Source organism: Paramormyrops kingsleyae, chromosome 6 (assembly GCF_048594095.1).
Source record: "Paramormyrops kingsleyae isolate MSU_618 chromosome 6, PKINGS_0.4, whole genome shotgun sequence".
NCBI lineage: Eukaryota > Metazoa > Chordata > Actinopteri > Osteoglossiformes > Mormyridae > Paramormyrops > Paramormyrops kingsleyae.
In genome coordinates, this window is record NC_132802.1 from 36,241,158 (window position 1) to 36,259,851 (window position 18,694).

Genomic DNA, 18,694 nt, shown 5'->3' on the forward strand with positions numbered 1-18,694 from the left:
CTTGAGGTTTTAAATTTTATACATTTATTTAAAATATGATATGAGACTCTGACATAAAGATCAAACTGGGAAAAGAGAAGTGAGATGGAGTGAAGGATCAGAGTGCTGAAAACAACACTGGAACGGCACTTGACCAGGCATGAGCAAACGAATACCAAATCAAGATCACAGTACTGCACAACCAAAAGTTTCCTTTTGCTGGGAAGTTACATGGACCTTCGGCCCGGACGAAGACTGCAGGCAAGATGGGAAGAGTTGTTTGTACCAGGTGGTTGAGATTTGGGAATGCTGCACTAAACAATCATAACTGAAAGATGAATTTCACTATATCAATATCAAATTCATCTCACGGCCCAGCTTTCCTAGGCTGGTCTGCTGCTGACAAACACGTTACAAGAAAACTTGCTGACAGAACTGTGCTGTGTATGTATTTAAAGCTGCCACCGCCTTCGAATGCAGGCATATGTGACAATTTCCAAAACTGCAAGCATACATTCACTGTGATCATTATCAAGTGGATTTGCTGAATGATGTAAGACAATGATGTGTGATGTTACTCTCCCTACTACGATAATACATTTGGACACCCCAGGAGCAGACATTGGAAAGTGGTACTTTTCTGATAGAGTGCTCCAATAAAGCGGTTTCAAACTGCAACTATGCCCCATGATGATGACATCTGATCAGTATGGTAATGCAGCCGTACTTTTAAGGCCTTTGTCTCTATGAAAACCGCGTTGCAGAACAACGGGCCATGTGCCTATGGGATGGATCATAAACCGAAAGAATAAATGTTTTGTGTCATGAGATGAACAGATCTCTTCACACACTTTATGTACATATTCTATTCGGTGTCGAGCACTGCGATTTTCATGGTATTTTTCTGCATATAACACAATTTAATGACACAGTTTTAACTGGTAGTGCAAATTTTAAGGACTGCTTTACGTCACGTCAGTCCATCACAATTGGAGTATGGTCTTTCTCTCCTGGCTTCTCTCAGATTGTCACACTGTCAAACACCTGAAGGCACATTACTGCTATATGTTCCTGGGGTCTTTGTACAAAACCATAATGAGCCCTGTTGCTCCCTTTTAAGGTGCCTTCAGTCATATGTATTGAGTGGGGGCTTTGGTGCAAAGGGCAACACTCGTGACTCGTGACCATCCCACATCCTTACTTATGGCACATCTATACCACCAAAAATTCAGGAGGAAGAGTCTTGGGGTTTGCAGACAGAGGGCTCTGACATGATACAGTCACTGCAGGCAGCCATATTCATAATATACAAAGATCTAACCTTGCAAATAATGAAAGCCGCCAATGACATGGATCTGTGTAATAATGCAGGTGAAAACAAATCCACTATTCAAGTGTTGGTGTTGGTAATTAGTTGGTTGTAATCAGTTGTTATTCTCACTTAAGAAGGTCCACTTAAATGGCGTATAGATGTACATTTTACCCTGTAATACAATGTAATTCACGGACATGATTCGAACTCAGATCAGTGCTGAGCGCGGATCCTCCTCAGATCGAGCACTGCGGCTGCTTCAGCCGGGTTGCCTCCAAAAGCCATTCACAGTTAGGTTAGAAGTCTGGGTCTTGAGCCACCATGACGCCATGACGCTGTCCTTTTGGGTTTAGGCATGTAAACACGCCTCTGTATCATTCACTCTTTGGCCTGGTGCCTGTCACTCTGTCCAGGGCAAAAAGCCAAACTTAGACACTTAAACCCCTAAAATGTCAGCAGGGTGTTACACAGTGTGAAGTGTCTTCAGTCCATCCCGGGGCAGTAGAGTTAGGTGCAGTGCAGTGCAGTTCAGTGCAGTTCAGTGCAGTGCATTGCAGCACAGCCCTCCCCATTCCCCACAACTGGCTGTCCACTGTTCACCCCTGACTTTACGACCCCTGTGGTGCCACAGCTCGCTGGGTGACACACCTTTTCATGTCTCAAATCGGCCTGTTAAAATGCTTGGTCAGTACGTGTGCCGGCCAGCGGTCAGCCGTCCCACGCTGGCTCCGCTCGGTGCGAAGATGCCGTCGGGGATTTCACAGGTCGATGATCTCGCTGCTCATGCTGGCCGAGTCGTCCTGCCGGCTGACCTCCAGCAGGCCCCTGCTGCCCCCCTGGCTCATGCCAGCTGCCCCTCCTTCAGGCTCCGAGTCTGGAGTCACGAAGGGCTTGGTGTCGTCGTCCCCTGAGCCACGCAGCCGGCCTGGGCCTCTGTGGGGCCGGAAGGAGACGGGGCAGGACGCAGAGGTGGGGACCCTCTGGATGGCGTCCTTGTCCTGCTCTGACGTGCAGCATTGCAGCGTGGGCGTCGATGGCGCAGCCGCCTGCCTTTCAGTCGCATCTCCCCCATCCACTGGCTGTTCTTCCCGGCTGCAGCTCTGCGACAGATTAACCTGGGGGTCGCTGCTGCGGCGGGGCCAGGAGGTCAGGGCGTGACGGCGGGGGCCCGGGGATGTGGGCGAGGGGGGCGATAGGCCCCGAAAGAAGCCGTCCCCCCGCAGCAGGTGCTCACGGTGCAGAGCTTCGTCGATGCTGCGGCTCAGGTCGATGGGGGAGGGGGGTCGCAGGTCGAAGTCTGCGAGGGACAGGATGGATTCCTTCTCCTGGACCCAGTCCTTGTCACGCTCCAGGCTGCTGCTGAGGGAGCGCCGGGGTGTGCGGCCCAGAGACTGCAGCCGCAGCAGGGAGCCCGTGGAGCCGTCAACAGCGCCACCCTTTTGGTTGCGCCCGCGGTTACTGTCCTTCACGCTGCGTGAGCCGGGGGCCTGGTCGCGGTTGCGGATCAGGCTCTTGCTGATGTCAGCGCCGGGCCGCTCCTGGCCCGCCCAGTTGTTGGGCACCTCGCCCGCCCCCCCGCTGTCGGACTTCCTGCAGGGCCGGCCCCGGAGGCTCTGCACGATCTTGGCCCAGCACGGGTGCCTCTGCGTCGAGGAGGACGAGCACGAGGAAGATGGCGCCTCGACTCCCGCCGCCACGTCGGCCGGGCATGCTTCTCGGTCCCGGGGCCGCCAGAAGACCCAGGAGGCCAGCAGCAGCATGAAGGCGGACCAGGCCAGCTCCAGAAGCCGGGCCCAGAACTGAACGAGCCACCAAGCCCAGCTGAAGGAGCGCCAGTGGCCCAGCCACCCGTAGAGCCAGAAGGTGGCGTAGGCATGCAGGCCGCAGCACAGAGCCCCCAGGCAGGTGCACACCACCATCACCCGGCCCAAGATGCGCAGCGACCACAGTCCCTCCGGCTGCCAGCCCGCCCGGGCCACAGGCTCATCCAGGGGAGGGGCCGGAGGTCGCAGTAGCTGGGGGAAGGCGTACAACAGGGAGCTCAGGCACAACAGCAGCCCCCAGGTGAGCGAGAGCAGCTGCAGCACTGCTGGCACAGCAGGAGACAGCGCCGCCGACAGCAGGTCGGCCGCCAGCAGCACGGTGCAGTGCACCACGGCCAGCACCGCCGCCAGTGGGGGGCGCTGCAGGCCTAGAGGCAGCAGCCCCATCTGGTCCGCTGCTCGCAGTGTCAGCAGGAGCAGCGACGCCTGCGCCCAGATCAGCGGCGGCAGAGGCAGGTTGTAGAGCGCGGTGACGCCTGTGCGGGGCAGCACCTCACTGGCGCCGTACGGGTCCAGGAAAAAGAGGACGGCCCGCAGGGTGCCCGCCAGCAGCAGCAGCGCATTGGCCAGGGCCAGGCAGCCCCGGTGGGGACAGTACAGGCCCGGTGACAGAAACAGGCCCACTAGCGCCCCCGCTGCCAGCAGCAGGAACAGCACAGCCGTGCCATAGACGTGCAGCTCCCAGGCGAAGGACAGTTTGCGCTGCAGGTCGGCCCACAGCAGCAGCGTGCCGTTGTGGGGGGTCGGGGACAGGCAGGGGCCCCGCCCCGACACACACGGGTCCAGGGGGCTAGGGGAGGGGGCCGGGAGTGTGGGGGCATGTCCGAGTAGGACAGACGCGTTCTTCTCCAGCATGCGACCTGCCTTCGGGCCCGACCCTTGGCCGGTCGGGGACAGGGACGTGGAACTTGTGCCGGTGGTCAGCTCTGTGACGACTGTGGGGGGGGGGGAGACAAACAGCCACAGGGTTAGTCTGTACCTTCGCTATTCTGTGCAGCAGAATATGATAAAAGTGACCAACCAGCAAAGGAGGGAAGGTGGGAGGCGAGTCAGGGGAACAGAAAGAGATGGAAAAGCTATGAGGGGGGTGGAGACTGTTCTGGCCTACTGGTACACTGAGGCACTGAGGATGGAGCTGTATTCAATCCATAGAACATGCAGTTGGGTCTTTATGCCACCAGAGGGAAGCATTTTAATATCAGTCAAAGGCCCACTGAGGATATATCCATCCATCCATCCATCCATCATCAAACTGCCTCTCGTGATCAAGGGTCTGACGGCGCCTGGATACTGGCACTGCGCACAGCGCTGGGGGGACACGCCCTTCACGCGGCACATACATACACACTATGAGCAGTTTAAAGACGCTGGAGGACTGTGGGTACAAAGAGGGAACTTGCAAACTCCACACTCAAGGCAGAGACTACAGAGCCTCCAAGGAACAAAATTAAAAAACCACATTTTGCCACAAGGGAGGAAGGATAACAGACGTTAATACGTTTATGCTGGTAGTTGCTTTGGGAGCGGTGGCATCTGGGGTTAATTAAAATGGAGATATTTATCTGAACGCTGTGCAGATACTCAGTCCACAGACATCACAGCGTGTGACTGAAGCAATCCAGGCAGACAGCAGGGTACTGGGGGCCTGAACCGGAAAGCCAGGGCCGGCAGTGCTGCTCATCACACAAAAACAAGCTCACAGGCTGCCACTCTCTGTGAGTCAGAACTTACATCGACCTGCTCCCAGTCAGGACCATGCCCTGGAACCACTTACAAACACAGCCGTTTCATGAGATAAATAAGGAATTTTCAAGCTGACCCCTGACACCCATGAAGGGGTCAAAGTTCAGGCCTCACTGACCAAAAGTGGCCCCCACCCTATCCCAGGCCTCCCCTCCAAGCGTGCTCCACACGTCTGATGTTTTTATACCAATTAAAAAGTGAAAAATGAGGAATGATTTGAGGCAGGAGTGATATCAGGGTACAAGCCCCTCTAACCACCTGTAACTGATCTCAGTGAGAGGATGAAGTCAGCTTGCCAGGCGTGTCATAAGAGAGCCCCGGGCTCTCGCGGGTTTAGCCGAGCAGCTCGTACGCTGCCTGCTTTACTTTCCCACTAATAAAATCTCCCCGCTCCTTCCTGCAGTCCCCACATCTGCTGGATCTGTTCACCGTCACGAAGAAGTAGGTTTCTGATGACTGTCAGATTGCACACACATATTTAACAGATGCCAAAAAATACAGAAAGTGGAAAAAAGTACTTGTGAACAGCTTCCATGAAAAGCAGGAAGGTGGGGGGGGGGGGGAGACGTGGGGATGGGGAGTGAAATGAAAGAAGTTGAACTTTTCCAGAAGCCCTTTTGAAATAAAATTTCAACCCAGTGTGTGGGATGTGATGGGTGAGTCCAGGAAGAAGGGAAAATGTGTGTGTGTGTGTGTGCGTGTGCGTGTGGGTTTCAGTTTGAGGATGGTGGTGGGAGGGGGGGCATGGGTGGATAGCACAGCCTCCTGCTGGGGGCTTGGATCAACAGTCCTGTGAACAAAGGCCTCACAATGGCCCCTTCCTTATCCTGCAGGATTAGACACCCCCGGTAACACCCACAGTAGCAGATACACGGAGACTGGGGTGCGGTGCTTAAAAAGCAGCAATGAATCGCTCCATGCGGGCGCCAGGCTCTTTCTCATGTGCTTTTTTTTCATGGGCAACATCTGGTATCACTATTTCTTCAGAAAATCTTCATGGTATATCTAAGAAACTTAATTCAACTACTAATAGCCTCCAGCTGGAATTCTGATCTATTTTTGTTTTAAATCCTCTCACAGTATAACGCTGAAAGGGCTGACTCCGTGAAGGCATCTAATTACACAGACACATTATTTAGATAATACCGAATAAAATACAAGACAGAGCTTTATTATTACTCTTATAACTCCTGCCTTGTTAGTGAAGCTGAATCATTACATGGCACCTGATCCTAAAACAGATAAAGTTCATCCATCTGTCTAAATATTAACCTCTTGAAATGGAGAGAAAGGTCTGAATGACAATGAAGGAGAGATGTGCAGCGCAACTCAGAATGACACTGAAATGGAAATGTGATAAGAACATAAGAACATAAGAACATAAGAACATAAGAAATTTACAAACGAGAGGAGGCCATTCGGCCCATCAAGCTCGTTTGGGGAGAACTTAGCTAATATCTCAGAGTTGTTAAAATCTTATCTAGCTCTGATTTAAAGGAACCCATGGTTTTAGCTTCCACTACAATAGCAGGAAGACTATTCCATACTCTGACTACACGCTGTGTAAAGAAGTGCTTCCTCAAATTTGTTTTAAAATGTTCTCCCGCTAATTTCCACTTATGGCCACGAGTTCTAGTATTTAGACTAATATTGAAATAGTCATTTGGCTGAACAGCATCCAGACCCGTTAGAATCTTATCAAAGTGACACTGTAACACTGGGTACAGGCTGTGCTGCTGGTTTCTCTGTAAGTGACCCGCTGGCCTGCAAGCAGCCCCCTTTCCTGGGCGGGCGGTGTGGCTGAATGGCCGGCTGTGTATGTACCCGCTTCAGCACCCGAGGGCGTCCGGCTCCTCAGGTCCCACTGCCTCTTTGCTTTGGTCAGTAATTGTTTAGGGCCCCAGTGACCATCTGTCCACCATACATAAGCCGAATTTAGTGGAGAATTACGGTGAGGGTGGAGTCCATGACAGGGAGCAGGGGGCCCGGGGGATGGGATGCCAGGCAGAGGCAGCGGGCCCGGGGGGATGGGATGCCAGGCCGAGGCAGGGGACCCGGGGGATGGGATGCCAGGCAGAGGCAGCGGGCCCGGGGGGATGGGATGCCAGGCCGAGGCAGGGGACCCGGGGGATGGGATGCCAGGCCGAGGCAGGGGGCCCAGGGGATGGGATGCCAGGCCGAGGCAGGGGGCCCGGGGGGATGGGATGCCAGGCCGAGGCAGGGGGTCCGGGGGGATGGGATGCCAGGCCGAGGCAGGGGGCCCGGGGGATGGGATGCCAGGCCGAGGCAGCGGGCCCGGGGGGATGGGATGCCAGGCCGAGGCAGGGGGCCCGGGGGGATGGGATGCCAGGCCGAGGCAGGGGACCCGGGGGGATGGGATGCCAGGCAGAGGCAGCGGGCCCGGGGGGATGGGATGCCAGGCCGAGGCAGGGGACCCGGGGGATGGGATGCCAGGCAGAGGCAGCGGGCCCGGGGGGATGGGATGCCAGGCCGAGGCAGGGGACCCGGGGGATGGGATGCCAGGCAGAGGCAGGGGGCCCAGGGGATGGGATGCCAGGCCGAGGCAGGGGGCCCGGGGGGATGGGATGCCAGGCCGAGGCAGGGGGTCCGGGGGGGTGGGATGCCAGGCCGAGGCAGGGGGCCCGGGGGATGGGATGCCAGGCCGAGGCAGGGGGCCCGGGGGGATGGGATGCCAGGCCGAGGCAGGGGACCCGGGGGGGTGGGATGCCAGGCCGAGGCAGGGGGCCCGGGGGATGGGATGCCAGGCCGAGGCAGGGGGCCCGGGGGGATGGGATGCCAGGCCGAGGCAGGGGACCCGGGGGATGGGATGCCAGGCCGAGGCAGGGCACCCGGCCCCCCAGCTGTTGCCTTCTATGCAGGCTGTGGCAGCACTGAGCTCTTGCTAGGTTAATTAAATCGTAAAACACACTGAACGGAGCTGAATGAGGCCTAGAGACATGCAATGTGAATGTGGGTGGGATGGAGGAGAAACAGTGCCCCCCCCCCATCTCTCTGTGACTCAGGAGGGGCTGTGCCAACAATGAGGACATCAGAGTTAAGTAACTGCTCAGACGCGCCAAGTCCTCCCTGTGTAACAAGCCGTTGACCTCAATATGCATCGAGACAGCCGGAGGTGTCCCCCCCCCGGACTAAAAAGAAACACCTCTGATGATCCCATCACACGCAAAGGGAATAGAACAGCACGAGAGTCCAAATGTATATCTAACACCCACACACACACACACACACACGTCCAGGGGTGACACACCATGATACACACGGTGACACATAACACTGTGTGCAGCAACCTGCACACACTTCGAGGTACCAGGGATGTAACCTCGGTCAGATGAAAAGGAAAAGGAAGAGTTGGGCATCAACGTAGCAGGAGGAGAAGCAAACGACGACCCCAACCGGCGCCCACTGAAACATCTTCTAGGCACCAACCCAGAAAAGGTGCTTTAAGCCTCTCTGGGTGAGTATGTACCCTCTTTGCAGAGACTCCAATCCACCCTAAAGATGAAGGCGTTCCCTGTGCGGCGGGAGTCCTGGGTAGCTGCAGTCTGGTCCCAGATGGACCGTACTGCTCTCACAGTTTGACTCAGTTACCGTGACGACAGGCACACTCCCACAAACAGTCAGACTCTCATACAGACACACCCCAATCAGTCCCACTCAGACCCAAATCCTGCTAATACTTAGCTAGCATATGTCACAGGTGTGTCCCACCTCACACCAGCTCACACACAGGGCTGGCACAGCCACGCACAGCTACACACAGCCACGCACAGCTACACACAGCCACGCACAGCTACACACAGCCATGCACAGCTACACACAGCCACGCACAGCTACACCACACACAGCCATGCACAGCTACACACAGCCATGCACAGCTACACACAGCCACGCACAGCTACACACAGCCACGCACAGCTACACCACACACAGCCATGCACAGCCACACACAGCCACGCACAGCTACACACAGCCACGCACAGCTACACACAGCCACGCACAGCTACACACAGCCATGCACAGCTACACACAGCCACGCACAGCTACACCACACACAGCCATGCACAGCTACACACAGCCACGCACAGCTACACACAGCCACGCACAGCTACACACAGCCACGCACAGCTACACCACACACAGCCATGCACAGCTACACACAGCCACGCACAGCCACACACAGCCACGCACAGCTACACACAGCCACGCACAGCTACACACAGCCACGCACAGCTACACAGTCATGCACAGCCATGCACAGCTACACATAGCCACGCACAGCTACACCACACACAGCCATGCACATCTTCCTGAAATACTTTTACATGCATTCCACAGCCTCACTGACTCCGAATATAGTATCCAAAATAAATGTGGAAATAGCATTAAAAGTTACTGCCTGAATATATGGTCATTCCAAGCTGAAGGCATTCATTTTGGGGATGGATGTATGGACCCTGACATCCACCCCATACAGTATATTACCATATCCATTCCTCCAATATCACCGCCATCCAATGCTTTAAAACCACCCTCCGCATCCACATCCTCACCAGCCCATCTGCTCCCTGTTACGCATGCCATCACTCCTCAGTCTCCCCCCACTCCCTCTCCAAGTGTAACCTTTGCTTCATCTTCTCCTCCCTTTCCTTACACACATTCCTTCTCTTCCTGTGAGCACCCCCCCCCCCCCCCTCACCAGCATATGGACGAAACATTTTTATCTTCCCAATTGGTTAAGATAAAAAGGAGAATGTGTGATGAAATGCTTGTTTTTTTTCTGGGGGGGGGGTTACTTAGTTCAATTTCTTTCTTCAGTTTTTCTTACCTGTCTTTGTCGATTGATTAGTTGCACTCATCAAAGTTGTAGATTTACGATCTGGCAAGATGACACTGGTGGTGGTCTGCATCACTAATTTAGCTGCCATAGGTTTGTGAAAAACAGATACACTTTTTCAAAATTTACCTAAAATGAACTAATGTAGTAATAAAATGAAAATCATTTTAAAAAATACACTTTTCTCACCTTTTTCTAAGCCGACTTTGCTCACGATGAGTGGTTTTCGAGTCTCTCTTGAAATTGATGTGGTGGTCTGAGGGTCAGCTGACCCTGTCCAAGACTTGGCCAGCGATTCAATGGTGGGCCTCAGCTGTGGAACCTGGATGACTGTGGAACTTGTGGGCACCTTAGTCACAGAGGTAAATCCAGCAGTAGCCTGGGCTTCTGGCTGAACGTTCGCCAGCGTGTCACTCTTGACTGAATGGGATGCAGAGGACGTCTCCTCCCTGCCCATGGCTGAGGGCAGGTCACCTGACCCAGCAATCAGCCAATCATCACCTCCAGCTATATACTCTGGTTCCCCCAGTCCCTTCCCAGTTCTCATTTGTTCTTCCCCTACCACAGCAGCAACTGGGAGTTTGGGGTGGTAGCTTTGGTCTGGACTATGGAAGGGATTTAACGTGAGGACTCGTACCATTGCAGAGGTGTCCTGCTTGTGTCTTGGGGTTTTTGTGGCTCTAGGTGATGCACTGCTAGCAGAACTCGTCCGAACCTGGATTGTACCACTGTCGGAGCTTTTAGGGGTCAACACAGGAGAAGCTGGCGTGCTGAGTGCGACACTCCATCTGTGCCTGCTATCCAAGTGGCTGCTGGGTAATGGACCCTCCACCAGAGTGTCCTTGTGTGCTGCCACTGTAACACCAGTCACCTCTTGAATCTGCTTCTGTTTGAAGGCTGGCGGGCCATCCAGGTTATCCCCGTCAGGTCCGGCCACATACACCAGCCTCCTCTCAGGACGTCTTTTCCCAGACCCCGGGTCCTCCTCCGTGCTCCTGCTTTCCTCCTGTACGCCCGGCTCTTCATCAGCACCCTGCTGGAGGACACCGGCCCCAGATGACCTTCCAGCTGGCTCCTCGGAGGGTGGAGACGCCGGTGCGAGCTGGGATGGCTGGAGGGATGATGGGAGTGACCCCGGTGGCGGACTGAAGCCCGAGTCACGAGACGATGTGACCGTCACATGGCACAGAGTGCTGCGGACCATGGCGAGCAGCAGGAACAGAGCCAGGGGTGGTGCCATCGCTGGGCGGGTGGTGCTACCAAGGGCAGGCTTTCACTCGGCCTCCTCCTGAATCCCCCACAGCATCCTCACCCACTGCCCTGTAACAACAAAACAGACAAGGCATCCATATTACAGCCACATGTCCAGCACAAGGTCGCTGGAGGCCTGGACCCTAATCCAGGCAGCATAGGGCACAAGGCAGGGGTGCACCCAGGATGGGATGCCAGTCCATCACAGGGCACACGCACGCAAATCTTAGAGACACCAAGACTTTATATAACGGGCTTTATATCTCAGCCTGATCAGTTTAATGCTATTGTCATGTGAAATACCTGCTAAACATACACATAAGAATAAATATTCTTAGAAATGATATGGAATCAATGCATTAAAGGCGATGCCAGGTTAGTTTGTTGTATTCAGTATGCAAATAAACATGACTTCTACATTTCTGTCAAAAAAAATACCTCTTAAAATATACAACAATCAAACAATAAACCGGCAAACTCAATAACTCAAGTAATGCTGTTTTGCAAACCTCCTGTTGAGACCTCAGAGGGCCACAGACAGCTCTAGCGAAGCACGTGAAGATAAGAAGGACAGTCGGCGGAGGTAACCACGGGAGACGGCCGTCGTAGTAACCGGTGGGAGACCGAGGGGCCAAAATGGACGGCTTGCTGGGCAGAGTCTGCAATGTGGCGGGCTGGCTGCACAGAGGGCGAGTCTGTACACACTCCCAGAGGGCCGTGCTGCAGAGCGGTGGCATGGGGCGGGGGGGGGCGGGTGCTCGGTCACACATCTATGCGCATGTAGAAACGCAAGCACACACAGAGCCTTATTCACTCTAAGCGACTGTGTGTCTGCACACTGTTGACACGTCCTCACAGAGCCGTGGTGAGGCTGCAGCCATGGACTTACTGGGGAGGGCAAGTGGCGCGTTCAGATACCCCTGCCTCACGTAAATATCTACACAGCCATGTACATTACAGGAGAGCAAATACATCATAAAAAAAACCCTGCCTGCATACAATGCAAATATAACAACACAGATATGCACAAGCAACCTCTGCAGAGAGAAGATATACACAGGCAAGGCGGGGGAAAAAAAAACAGAAAAAGCAGGGAGACATTGAGAGTTTGACAGGAGGGGAAAAAGAAAATAAAAGGGATGAGAAGAATATGAGAATTAGACAGGTATGAGATTTGAATCCTGCCTCAAACTATACCTTCAGGTACAAACATGTGCCCTAAGCAGAACACCTCCTGCTCTTTTCTTCTCAAGACCAAAGCAATCGAGCCTATAGTGGCTGAGGCATCTCTGCTTGAATATTCGCTGACTCATTTAGAAATATGCTCACATTTACAGTCACATTTATTGGTCCTGCTGGTGCTTTTGGCACGAGTCAGTGTGAACATTTGAGAGCATTAGACCACAAAGACGAGACTCTGGATACCACCATGCAATCAGTGAGTGCAGTAAGTCTGCAGCTTTGCTTTATACCAGAATTCCCTTAAACTGGCACAGAGGGTCTAACAACACGCAACAGCACTGAATTTCCCCCAGAATAAAGAAGTATATCTTATTCTTAGTGGCCAAATATAGGCATATGTATGCAAAATGAAACATCAAGACCAGTAAAATTAAAATGAAACAGAGTCCAATCTGATCTTTATCTGAATGTATCAAAGTTCAGCATGGATTTTGTTATGACAGAGCACACAATGAATAGGTCAGCGATAGAACAAGGTGTAAATGTAAAGTACGCATCTACAACTCTGCTTCGTTTGATAGAGGACTCAACGTGGCGAGACAAGTACACGTGCGCAGAGAGTCACAGCCATGACGGAGAAAGACTCTTTGCTCTTGTTCAGGGGTCAGCTGATGTTATCCAAGCTGCCAAACCATCACTTCTGCATTAATTCCCTCATTACTTGGTCTTGCTGCTGGGTGTCCTATTTCATAATGACCTGCATGTTAAACTCAGTCATTTCTGGGAATGATTTGGCGGCCCTTAAAGATTAAGCGATTAGAGAGCGTGTAATGGCGAGGGGGACATGAGGCATGGCACAGGGAGCAGGCTGACACATGCCTGTGCCATGCGTGTGCTTATCAGCAGGAGGCTCAGGTTCACTTTATGGAGTGATACCCCTATGAACAACCCCGGGAAAAACAGTCGAGGGACACTCCCTCATGAACCTGTTTCAAAACCCACTCAATGAAGCAAACACCGTAAATCAAGATACCATATAAACTCCAGTTCCAGGATTTCTCAGTCGAGTCGAGTGTTTCCGCATGTGTGTGTGGGAACGTGATCTGGACGGTGTCTTTACGTGCACAGCTACTGAGAGTTTCCATTTTGTAATTACGTAGACATATTTATGCATGTGCATAGGTGTGTGAGAGACAGAGAGAGAGAGAGAGAGAAGAGAAGGAGAGCAATCTGATGGGTGATTATGCCCCGTAAGCACTTGAGTATGCAGTTGACAGGGGATATTTTTATCCCAGATCTACCCTGCGGGGGCCCAGGAAAATCTCAGCTAGCAAGGATGGGTTTCGCCACTGTTACTCTCCTCACAATCATGCCTTTATTCTCGAGCCAGGAAGAGAGCCAGCCCGTGTTTCCAGTTACCGCACTGCATTTCACTGTCTAAGCTTATAGCCCCACGGCACGACGCATGCGGACCAGCATGTTACACACAAACCTCCATCACATCGCAGGAAGTGCATTAACCTGCAGAAGTAATATAGAAACTCAGCAGAGTGAAAAAAACCATATGACTACAAGGGAAAATCTAACAGCTGAACATGGCAGCATGCGGGAAACAGTCTGGACGGAGCCTTAATGAACACCCAGGTCTGGGGAATGGGTTGTAGATTGCCAAAGAAGGGGGCCTTCCTCAACCCCTCTCAATGGGAGCTGGTCAAAAGCCACAATTGCTCTGGGCATAATTAGAGGCCGGCACATGAAATACACAAACACGGTCATTCAAACACACCCCCATGTAACAGCTTCCCAAAAACTGTTCCAATATTTGTGTTAAGTTCAATGTTTCCAAATGTTGACCAACGTCTGTAATTTTCCTAGCCAGCAAGAGATGCGGGTATACTACTGCACACTACACTAAATTTGAGATTAGTGTAAATGTAGTGTAGATTGGCCCTATTTCATTTTCTATGCAATATACACAAAAACTTGTCAAGCTATACAAGACAGTGAGCTCTGCTGTGTCCTTCCTTACACTTGGGGCCTGAGCAGGTGTGTTAGCACATGCTGGAGGATACAACTGCACACCTGGATATCAGGAAACACAAAACTTTGTTCTAAATGCCTGATGATAGCAGGCGCCAATCCTGGCCACATGGATGCGGCAGGACCCTGAGATAATTGGGATTAAACTGCCACAACACAGAGGAGTCCTTGTGAGACCTTTGTGATGAAGGGCAAGCAACGTGGCTCAAATGTGACCAAAACAGGAAGTGGAGGAGGAAATGGTGTTTATGACATTATATCTCCATGATGAATGAAAGAATGTGCTGCTCAATGAGCCACGTTATTTAGTTCTGATGTAATGAACAGAACAAGAGCAGCGGAAGTAGGTCTTTGGCACTATGAAATGACCCTGTCCTCATTTCCACAGTTATCCTGCTTTAGTCATTATATTTATCATTTAATCATTTACTTTTAATCTATTTTTATTGCTTGATGACAGATGGAGCACTTATGGGGTAAGAAATCTTGAATTAGTTCTTGAAACACAAAAATCTGAAGGTCATGCAGAGGGAAAAACAGTTTGAGAGTAAGGAGGCTTGAGGGAGAATATTAGAAAAGCAGACACGAAAAGCTGGACAGAGGAAAGGCACAGAAAAGACAAGACGGGAACAAAAGGTCCCAAGGTGTCAAGCAGGAGGAGCAGAGTGCGGGAGCCAGAGCTGGCTGTTTTGACTGAGGATCCATGGGTAAGAATGTAAACATGCTGAGCTGTTGACTCACTATCAATTCACACACGTATAGGCAGGCAATGAGATACTGCAACTGAGAAGAAATACAGTAACTAAACAAATCAAGCTGGTCTGACACTCTCATGGGACACATATATATAATAAACTTGTCAGTCTACATTCAGGAGGGAAGTCTAGATGAGCTCAGGCATTTTAGAAAGACTGGAGGTGAACTGCTGAGGCTATAGTCCCCATCTTGCTCCACAGGCAGGAATTCCACAGGCTTTCATTCCACATGCTGTTTTTTCCATTCACATTGCCATGAAAACACCCTGGAGACTTAAGAGGTGTTTGGAGGCGCTAATGCTCCACGGTCGGAGGCGAGCCGGCCGCGACTGGCCCCCCAGCACAGAAGCCCCGGCAAGGCAGAGCGGCGCTCTGTGATGCATAAAAAACGCCCCCCGCCTCACAGACCAGCTAATGGACCGCCGCAAGCCGTCGGACGATTCGGCTCCGAACGGCTTATTAGCTTAACGTTTGCCGAACGAATTGCGTCGAACATTACTTCGAAACCGTTTTTTTTAATGCTTATTTATGCACATTTGACCGAATATAGCGGACGTAAACAGCTGCCATTCTGCTACAGACATGGATGTTACCTTGCTCAGCTTATCTAAAACCCATTCTTTAGCATGTTCATATACAGGCTACATTTTTAAAACAATGTAGAATTCGAATGTTTGGTTTAATAATTAGGCCCAGTTAGACTTAATGAAAGTCGTATATTATAGGCTATACGAAATTAAAGTTTTTATTATGATCTCGCATAGCACGTCTCAGCAAGTAAAACCCCATTGTAGTCTACGTGATAAAGAATTTCTTAAAATATTCCGCATTTGTGGTATTCTGCGGTCTCTGTATTAACTGTACAAGAACCATAAGGTTACAGAAAATATTCAGCCCCTTACCTTGAAAGTTTTTCTTGATCCTTTATTCCACAACACAGACGTATCTGCCTTGAGCTCACCATTAAACCACTGGAAATGTTTACCGAAGTGTTTGTAAGATCTCGCAATTTCTTACTGGTTCATTGATGGAGGGAATTTAATTTTTCAGTCATAATCATGATTGCAGCGGGATTGTGGTGATTCTTAGAGCGCTGAAATCGCCCACATCTTCATACTGCTGCCGCTGAGCCTTGGAGATGATGAAAAACAGGTGGATCCAGATCCTCTACAAGACTTTGTTGAGCAACGCACATGTGCCAGCGCTCGAGACTAAACCCCACCAGTTTCACTAAAGATCTCGCCTCACACACACCCACCTACCAACACACTCCTCCGTGTTTATCCCGGGTATCTCCCTCCTATAATACAGTCCCGCAGCCAGTGCGCTGGCCCAGAAACCAATGTCATTAAGTCCAGAGTACAAAAATACACCCGAGCTGTTCACCTTAGATTAGCCTTTCCGCGATCCTCTTTGTTGTACGGGTATGGCTTAGTTTTATTTTGAAAACAGGTCTCCTTAGCGAAATAAAAGAGGCTGTAAGTGATATCCCTCATGGGCATGACGGAATATTGCCTTCTATGCAGAAAAATAACCGACAGTATCCTGGCATTTTTCAGTTCTTCTAGGTAATAGAAAAAAAGGAAACCACAATTATCAAATTGTCATTCTATCTTCTTGGTATCTAATTGCAATCCGCTCCATTTCTTTGTATGTGTGAAGGCACGGAGGTTTTGCTTTCGATGCCCGCAAAACCAATCTCTGTAAAGAAAAAGAAACAGTTATATTAACATATGTCAAATACATCATTTGTATATATAAACATAATCCTCAACCACGGTTACATTAGATATCTTAGAGCAAACTTGCCTATCCAGATTAACGCCTTTGAGCTCACAGGTATAACCTTCACATGAAATCGCGCTGCAATTATCCATCCGGGTTAGAAATCTTTCATACGATATTATATTAGGTGCCTGCGTCCGGCGACGTTTCTTGCGCGGTGTTATTTTCTCCTTATAGATACAAGATTGCCCGTCGGCTAGGTGAGTCCCTGCCGTCACGTCGCGACTGTCTGCTGGGCTCCGCACTACGATCGGCGGGGTTACTTCAGCCCCAAAGCGACTCCCTTCCCTCTCCTTTTGCTTGTCACTCCCTCTCTCTCACACACACAGTATTAAGGTTACCGCTAACTGTGCGGCTTAACTGATGCGCCTTTACATCGACAGGGAGCCGCAATGCCACGTTACGTAACAGGCGGCCCCGAAAAGACGATAGGAAGCGGATCAGTCCAGCTACACCGTGATGAAATACTCGTATATATTTTTTGTGCCTACTAATTATTGTTAACACTGCACTTTGCGACCTTGGTTCAGGCAGTATCCCGTGTTCTTAGGTTCCTATCTCTTGAATCATAGACGAATTAGAAATGAATGGAGTCCCTCACCCCCCCTCCCTTTTCATGTGCTGGCATGATGTCACCTAGCTGAAAAAAACTGAATTCTACATTGTAGGCTTGAATAGCAACTGAAGAATGGCCAGGGCACTTCTGGGTGAAATTGTACACTGGTGCTCCCGGAAATATTGGACCAGCTGGTAATACGCCAAGTCCCGTTCATCTTTCCCTCCCGCCTCCCTGCTCAGCAGCGTCCTCTCGGCGCACAAGCCCTCCCACATTCAGCGCTTGATAGGTGTGTCCAGGTGAATCGCTCTCAGACGTCCTTTTCACTTAAAGAAACAGCGCTCTCTTTCGCACACATTTCATCACCGCATCCCGGCGCACTTGAGAAAGGGATAATATCAATGCTGTGGTGAGACTTCGAACATCATCACTGTCTCTCTGCCAAAACAGAGTCATTACACACTATTTTATAGACTTAGACTTGACTTTATTGATCCCCCTGAGGAGGAGACTCGTTTGATCTAGTAGCTGATATACAGATATAAAGAGGATAAAAACAGAGGTATAAAATGTATGACATAATCTAAGTGCTCAAAAAAAGTCATGTACAATTACAATATTGAGCAATGATATTTGTAATTAAAAAGAAAAGGCAGTGCTATATGACAGTGTAAATCTTACACTGCTCAATACTGACGTTGGGCATTATAAATATTATGTAGATGTAGCACATTGGGCATATTCATATGTACATGTAGCAGGAGTGCATCATGGGTGTGTTGTTTACCCAGACAGCCCAAAGAGGCTGTGTCAGTAAAATACAGCAGTACACACCTAAGGCCAACAGTTTCTGGGCAAGGTCCATTTCAGCACAGAAACAGACACCTCCACATACACTTCTGTGTCAGGTCCATAGCAACAGAGACATTTCTACAAATAAGTCTCTACCTGGATTGCTGGTGATTTTAGATCTTATATTGTCCCAGAGGGTTTCCTTCTCACACCAAACATGCATTTTGCCATGAAAATAGACACCAGCAGAAGCCATGTTTGAATGTGTGGCTTATGGGCGTTCTATGGACTGGAGGACTGGGAAGATACAGCAGCTCCATTGTGCTTACATGGCTATAGGGGATGGAAAGGGCAGGGCCGTTCCTTAAAAGGCTGCAGGCTGGCATCTTCCTCCCTTGTCGGCCCTCTTGCTGGCCTGCTCATGTTCATCCAGCTGGCTGGAATCATACTGTAAATCCTGTATTCTGGAGAGTGTCCATTGTACTGGCTAGAGACTGCACACTTTATCAGGGCCCGGTGCCTTATACTTGTCAGAGAATAAAGACAAATGTGTTACTATATGCCAGTGTTTCCCAGCTCAGTCCTCGGGGAACTCTGGACTGTCGACATCTTTGCTCCCTC

General features: G+C 51.0%; 1 protein-coding gene across 3 annotated transcripts; it reads right to left on the reverse strand.

Annotated features, from left to right (window-relative positions):
* Nucleotide 1: 1 nt before the first annotated feature.
* LOC111847785 (uncharacterized) lies at nucleotides 2–17,472 on the reverse strand. Of its 3 annotated transcripts, XM_072713158.1 has the most exons (5): nucleotides 16,750–17,472; nucleotides 15,843–16,641; nucleotides 9,902–11,032; nucleotides 9,704–9,796; nucleotides 2–4,049 (listed from the first exon to the last, which is right to left on the reverse strand). In XM_072713158.1, exons 3-5 carry the CDS (start codon nucleotides 10,950–10,952, stop codon nucleotides 2,050–2,052), a joined length of 3,144 nt encoding a protein of 1,047 aa, XP_072569259.1. In that variant the 5' UTR covers nucleotides 10,953–11,032; nucleotides 15,843–16,641; nucleotides 16,750–17,472; the 3' UTR covers nucleotides 2–2,049. The 3 variants fall into 3 exon arrangements, with proteins under 3 accessions (XP_072569259.1, XP_072569261.1, XP_072569260.1); XM_072713160.1 differs by lacking the exon at nucleotides 9,704–9,796; XM_072713159.1 differs by lacking the exons at nucleotides 15,843–16,641; nucleotides 16,750–17,472 and adding an exon at nucleotides 11,473–11,677.
* Between the last annotated feature and the right edge of the window lie 1,222 nt (nucleotides 17,473–18,694).

Coding starts and splice junctions, on each gene's coding strand:
- LOC111847785 (XM_072713158.1), bottom strand. CDS start 10,952: ATGGCACCACCCCTGGCTCTGTTCCTGCTGCTCGCCATGGTCCGCAGC. Junction 9,797..9,901: donor CAAAGTCGGCTTAGAAAAAG/GTGAGAAAAGTG, acceptor AACCTATGGCAG/CTAAATTAGTGATGCAGACC. Junction 4,050..9,703: donor TAATCAATCGACAAAGACAG/GTAAGAAAAACT, acceptor CCCCCCCCACAG/TCGTCACAGAGCTGACCACC.